The sequence below is a fragment of the Terrapene carolina genome, unplaced genomic scaffold (assembly GCF_002925995.2).
Source record: "Terrapene carolina triunguis isolate 2854851 unplaced genomic scaffold, T_m_triunguis-2.0 Scaffold173, whole genome shotgun sequence".
NCBI lineage: Eukaryota > Metazoa > Chordata > Testudines > Emydidae > Terrapene > Terrapene triunguis.
The window spans coordinates 940,825-947,752 of record NW_020664524.1 but is presented as its reverse complement, the minus strand read 5'-3'; the positions used below and the strand labels follow the sequence as shown (position 1 = coordinate 947,752).

Genomic DNA, 6,928 nt, shown 5'->3' with positions numbered 1-6,928 from the left:
CAGGGTTGGAAGGGACCTCAGGAGGTCATCTAGTCCAACCCCCTGCTTAAAGCAGGACCAACACCAACTAAATCATCCCAGCCAGGGCTTTGTCAACCCTGACCTTACAAACCTCTAAGGAAGGAGATTCCATCACCTCCCTAGGGAACCCATTCCAGAGAGGGTTTTTCTATTGTGAGGGGAAGGAGCCAGGGGAAAAGGAAGGGCCAAGGGAGGTTAGGAGACATACAGGACACTCTCTTTCCTCCCTGGCTCTGGATGCTGTATCAAATCTATGGCACCCCACAGACTGACCCTGAGCTGGGAAGATAAGGGGACCAACTATACTTGCCTTATTAGCTCTCTCAGGATGTCGGCCCTGCCCACGCGGGAGGTGTGGTACACAGGGGTGCTGCGATGGTGACGGCTCCCATTGGGGTCTGCGCCAGCTTCCAGCAAGATTTGGGCGCACTCCAGGTGCCCGTTCACCACGGCCACGTAGAGGGCTGTCTGCCCCTTCACATCCACCAGATCAATCTCCGCCCCTTTCTGGAGGAGGAAATCCACGCAGTTGCCATGGCCGGCGGTGGCAGCGATGCGCAGCGGGGTGCAGGGCAGCCAGCCGCAGCACCACACGGACTTCTCGTTGATTCGGCTGAGCAAGGGGACAACAGAGCAGAGTTATCTGTCAACGTGCACGGCTTCTGCCGGGATACAGCCCTGCCTCCCCCCAGACCCCCAAGGAACATAGCGGTTAAGCCAGAGGTATGGCGTATGCCCTTGTCTCTTGAAGCCTCATCTAGTACCTTTATTACGTTAGCACATAGAAGTGCCCACCAATATCAGGGCCCTATGGCACTGCGTGCTGTAGGTACACGTAACAAGGGACTGCCATTGGCCCAGCGAACTTACAACCTAAGTAGACGAAGGATTATTAGCCTCGTTATACTGATGGGGAGGTGAGGCACAGAGTGGCGAAATGGGCAGACAGTGCAGAGCTGGGAGCTGAAGACAGATCACCGGGGTCCCGATTTAGCATTTTAACCACAAGAGCACCCTCCGGCCCAAAGAAAGAGCAAAGATCTGTTTTGACAAAGAGGATGTTGCATGTCTGCTTGCGGTGCGATATTCTATGTTCAAGGGTGAAACCGAAATGCGATTCCGTTAGCAAAGCTGTCATTTACAAACCAGCTTTGCTAGCACCATCACAGCCTAAGTAGTTTTTTTCACAGGCAAGAAGCGAGAGTGTGCCGAGCACGCACCAGGCTGCGAGCTGCAACAAGGACCCTGTGACTGTGCCAGAAGAGTAAGGGAGGGAGAAGGGGTGAGGAGGAAGGCCGGGAAGAGTTAGGCTTGGTCTACACTAACCCCCCAAATCGAACTAAGGTACGCAACTTCAGCTACGTGAATAACGTAGCTGAAGTTCGAAGTACCTTAGTTCGAACTTACCTCGGTCCACACGCGGCAGGCAGGCTCCCCCGTCGACTCCACGGTACTCCTCTCGTCTAGCTGGAGTACTGCAGTCGACGGCGAGCACTTCCTGGTTCGACTTATCGCGTCCAGACAAGACGCGATAAGTCGAACCCAGAACTTCGATTGCCAGCCGCCGAACTACCGGGTAAGTGTAGACATACCCTTAGTGACTGATGCCTGGTCTCCCCGAGAAATGTTTGCTTGTACAGCCGTGTCATGGATGCAAAGATTCCAAGGCCAGAAGGGACAACTGTGATCATCTCGTCTGATCTCCTGCATAACACAGACACAGGACTTGCCTGGATGAACTAGGGCAGAGCTTTTAGAACAACATCCAATCTTGATTTAAAAATCACCAGAGATGGAGCATCCCCCATGCCCGTTGGTAAGTTGTTCTAAAGCTTCATTACCCTGCCTGTTAAAACTATGCACCTTATTTCTAGTCTGAATTTGTCTTAGCTTCACCTTCCAGCCATTGGACCAGACTATACTTTTGCCTGCGAAACTGAAGAGCCCATTATCAAATACTTGTTCCCCTCATGGGTCCTTAGAGAATGTGATCAAGTCGCCCCTTAATGAAGCTAAATAGATTGAGCTCCTTGAGTCTATCGCTATCAAGTATGTTTTCCAACCCTTTAATCCTTCTCATGTCACTTAGGGACTGTTTTTTTGCAACAGTTCTTTACAGGCAAAAGCCCTACTGTAGACACAGTTATCCTGTCATAAAAGTGCCTATTTCATTCACTGAAGTGGTATAAGTGATCCCAGAAAAGGGACGCTGCATAAACCATAGAGCTATCCCAGCAAAACTTTTCTGGCCTAGACTAGGCCTCAGAGCACGGACACAGCAATGTCCTCAATGGGCAGGCAGAGCAGCCCGTGACCTGGGTGTTCTCAGCGCTGCCTCTCCCGCTGCTTGAGTGAGTCACTTCACCACTCCAGGCGTCAGTGCTCGCATCTGTGCAATGGGGCAATAGCACTTCATTCCCCGCCCCCGCCCCCCACACACACACACACCATCCTTAATCCAGGTTATCAGTTTATACTGTAAATTCTTCAAGGGCAGGAGTTTCTCTCGATAGGGGTTGCATGGTGCCTGGCACAACAGGGCCTCTAAGCCCAGCTGGAATATAAATAATAATCAAGTGAGGCTGATGGGCACAAATAGGTGACAGGTGGAAACTTTATCAAGCTCGGTGGGCCGAGTGACAAAAGGAATGCCCCGGAAATGTGCTAGGGACAAAGCAGCTCATTCTTAGAAGGGCTGGCTCATTCTGACTCTTGCTGAAAGGGCAATTTCAGACTAGTGTTGTGATTCTGCAGTTTACTCAGCAAAGCAGGAAAATTAATTAAATATCCCACTGGACACAGACCTAGGCTGGGCCAAATTTTTAACATAGGGCGTTTCAGTTTTCTATGTGATTGTAATCCCCTCTGCATGGTTTTGCCATTACACGTAGACTTCTATTTTCCCATTATTTTATTTCCAGGCTGAGCTGAAGCGAATTCACAAGCAGAGGTTGGATATTTATAACTGTACGTTACTCAGTTGAAATTTGCTTGGCGTGGGATTAATGTTACCCGAGCAGCCTCTGACCAGCAATACAAAGAGCCCGCTGGGTCCTGCCAAGCTGCTCAGTTAAAGCTGAGGAAGTGCTCAGCTCACTGTGCCCCATGGGAACTGCTGATTACTGGGAAACATAGGAAGAGGCAGTCAGCTTCCCTTCCCCACTGCATTCCCAGGAGTGTCTAACGGTGGCCTCTGGAGCTGTCCATTCAAAGATACCCTTCATGAGTTAAAGGAATGTGGGACTCAGTGGTGCCTAGTGCTGGGATCAGGGTATCTGCTGACCCAGGGAAGCGGGCCAAGTCAGCTGATCAATCTGTGAACTGCCGGGTGTAGGAAATGTGCCAGACCCACATCCCTGAAGACACCAGTGGGGAGCAGATTTCCTGTCACCCCTCCTTCGGAGAAGGCCTGACACTGGAGGGGGAGATCCGACCTCAGGCTTCACTCCCCCACTTTCTACACAAGATCTGTTACTAGGCAGGAAGTGGCAGAGGGGCCGTTCTGGGCCCTCCACTGCATAAGTCCTTCACCGTTTCAGAACCAGCTTGCTGAGGATGGACAAGGCAGGTGAGAGGGGCGGGGGGGTATTAGATTTTTCTAAGCCTGTTCACCCCAGCCTGGCCTCTGAACCATCTGAGGCCCACTCATGGCCATGGCCATCTCGTGACCTGCCATACACGGAACAGGCCAATGATGTCTATGCAGCATCCCCACCAAGGAAAACACTCCCACAGGTGGCAAACAGGACAACAGCCGCCGCTGAGAAGCCAAGAGAATACCACCGCTCTCTCATCCCTCCCAACAACCCCTTCGGCTCAGACAGGAGGGACAGGCTTTGGCTCAGCTGCAAGGGTGTGACAGGCCACATTGCACATGCTCTATTAACAAACCAAGACCTGCAGACAGTGTGAGAACCGAAAACCACTCGGACGTATGCCAGGTGACATCGGGTAGGTTAAGAGCTGCAGCGTCCGCTGGCAGTATGATGGGCCAGATGCCCAGCTGGTGTAAGTCAGCATGGCTCTACTGAAGGCAATGTGTCTGTGCTGATTTACACTGCTAGGGATCCGGCCCCATTTCTCTCTATCCCAGACCCTGCCAAAAGGAAGCTTGCATCAGACTCCCCGTCCGAGCGTCACCGAGTAGCGGGTGTTCCCAATACCCGGCCGCGAGGGGCGTGCCGGGAGAGCGGCCGGGGAAGTGAGGGTCACCTTTGGAAGCTCTCCTCCTGCAGCAAGCTCCGGAGTGTGTCCAGGTCCCCGACATAGGCAGCATCGTGCAGCCTCGTGTCTTCGCAGTGCTCAAGGGGGTGGTCGCAGAACTGCTCCCTCAGCCACTCCTTCAGATTGCGACCTGCGCTGGAGAGAGGGTCGCTGTGTTAATCCTGGAGACGCCGGGATTCAACACCTACTCCATGGCTGCTACCTTGGCCAATGCACCGGGGAGCCAACCGGGGAACTCAAAGCAGAACTTGCGACAGCTTGAGCTGTCCGGAGCCAGGGTGCTAACTTGGGGCTATAAAATCTCCCGTCTTCTGTGGTGCAGCCTATGGGGAGCTTTGTAATATTCTCCCTGGTGGGTTACACTTGCTTGTCCCTGGCAGTGTGAGGATTTGAGTGACATACAGCAGCTGCCTATGCGCACAGCAGACACTGAATGCTAGAGGCTTCACTAGCCAGAGCCAGCCGTGCTCTAGGGGCATGAATGGGGCTGTCTTCTGGGGAGAGATAATGCAACAGGGCAGTGCGCGGGGGAAGGCAGGGTGGGCACCCTGTCTCCACAGAGCTGTCCCACGTTGACAGGAGCACTGGCACAGCAGGAATGAGGGAGGGGATCAGTGTGTAGGGCAGGGATATTCTGGGTGCATCCAGTACCCAGCACAATGGGACACGCCCATGGCTGGGGCCTTCAGGCTCTGCCGTGCTAGGAATAAGCGTCTCTCTGCACTGGCCCCCAGCTCTGGGATTTGCTGTGTATTGTTTTCTCCTTCCCATTTCCCTGGTGGTGTCATCTGTCCACTCCTCCTCCCTTCCCTCTCCCCTTCACCCTCGTCCCACTCCCATTTCTCTTCCCCTCCCTCCCCTGGGCCTGCCCACCCAGCCCTTTTCCTGCCAGGAGAGGGGGAGATGCCAAGGGCCTGAAGAGGAGTCAGCTCTTTGCTGCCGAGTTAGGGAGGCCAGGTGAGCGGAGAGGTGGTGCCATGGGCAGCTGGGCAAGCCAGGGTGGCAGCTGTCTGTGCTGCTGTGTTACAGCTCTAGGAGACCTGAGCATCCTGGGAAAGTCCCTGGGTTTGGAAAGCCAAATGGAAGCTCAAATCACTGGAAAACCAAAAGATTCCTGCTTTTCCTGAGCTTCTGGTCACCCTACCCCAGAGGCCAAACCATGCCCTTCCCCCTCCCCGCCATCACACCCTCCTGATTTCCCCTTGACCTTTCACCCGGCCATCCAAGCCTCCCAGCTGTTCCTCCCACAGCGATTCCTGCTTTCGTCAGCACGTTTGTGCCAAGCGCCCAACCCACCGCTCCGCTCCAGAAACAAGCGGTGCTGTGATACACTTGCCCCTCCGAAGCCCTCCCTAACAAGGCTCACAGTGAGCAGGCATGGACAGCAACCATCACTGTCAACACATGATGCAACCAGCCAGGCTGGTCACTAAGAATGGGTGAAAAGGTTTGGAATAAACAAGAATTGGCCTAACCCTCTGCCCACAACTGAAACAAACCTTTGCCCAAGCCAAAAATATGCCATTAAAGGGTTGGTGTTTTGTCCTCACAAACGCTGCACATCCTAGCTCCAGCAAGGACTGGAAGTGTAAAGTACCCAATGAGGCTGCAAGATGCCGTTCTCCCAAGATTTGTAGAGCAATTTAGCAGACTCGGGAGGGTCGCATCATTGGTTTAGCTGAAGCAGCCAAAGCACTGGGGAGTTCTCTGAAACATCTGTGGTTCACTTGTCACTAAATATTACTGCCAGAAAAACTAAAAGAGAAACATCTAGCTGTAACCTTAAGTATGGAGCAGCAACACAGGTAGCTAATCTTGCCATGACATTCCGGCTGTTCCATGCTGTGCTGTCACGTACACCAGACTTTTCAGAAGAGCTCGGCTCCTGTTTAGGCAGCAATATATACGGTCAGTTTTTGCCAACAGCTCAGTGCACTGGGTGCCGAGGTCTCCTGAGAAATGCGGACAAAGGTGTCACAAGGGCAGCCGCTGGGTGCTGAGCACTTTGGAAAATCTGGTGGGTAAATGGGAGCTGCTGGGCTCTTTTGACAGCTTGGCCCCAGTTGTGGGTGCTGCTGAGCACTTGGAAATGCAACTTGAGGTGGCTCAGCCTGTATTTTTCAAATACATGTGAACATAAGACCAGCCAGACTGGGTCAGACCAATGGTCCATCTAGCCCAGTATCCTGTCTTCCGACAGTGGCCAGTGCCAGGTGCTTCAAAGGGAATGAACTGAACAGGGAACCATCAAGTGATCCATCCCTGTCGCTCACTCCCAGCTTCTAGCACTAGGTGATGCACTTTGTAGCAAGCATACAATAAACATGTGAGATGGACAACGGTATCAGGGCTCTGATGATAGCCAAGTATCTCTCCATGTCAGAAAAGCATGACTGTTACATGAGGTAGCTTTAATCAGGTGGCCAACCAGCCCTTGGGGAGAGAGCTGCAGACGCTAAGGACATTTAATTTGAGAGGCAACTGGTCAGCTTAAAATGGCAGCTCAATAAGGGAAAACAACAGAGTGATTTAATATCAGTGCTTAATTTGTGCCAGGGCTTGCCAGGGCTGAGCCCCGGCACCTTTAGGCCTGACAATTCATAGTCCCTGCACCTCTGGGTGTGGCAGCTCATAGCCCCGGCACCTCTGGGTGTGGCAGCTCATAGCCCCGGCACCTCTGGGT

The 6,928-nt window shown here is 53.0% G+C and overlaps 1 protein-coding gene across 2 annotated transcripts in view; it reads right to left on the bottom strand.

Annotated features, from left to right (window-relative positions):
- The window catches only part of ASB1 (ankyrin repeat and SOCS box containing 1), an 18,178-nt gene that overhangs the window by 10,482 nt on the left and 768 nt on the right, over positions 1–6,928 (bottom strand). Inside the window, exons 2-3 of one of the 2 annotated variants that reach the window (XM_024194082.2) lie at positions 4,234–4,375; positions 332–634 (exon numbers count right to left, since the gene is read on the bottom strand). In XM_024194082.2, the coding sequence (XP_024049850.1) occupies positions 332–634; positions 4,234–4,375 (445 nt within the window). The remainder of the gene's footprint in view (positions 1–331; positions 635–4,233; positions 4,376–6,928) is intronic. The other variant, XM_024194081.2, reaches the window with a different exon arrangement.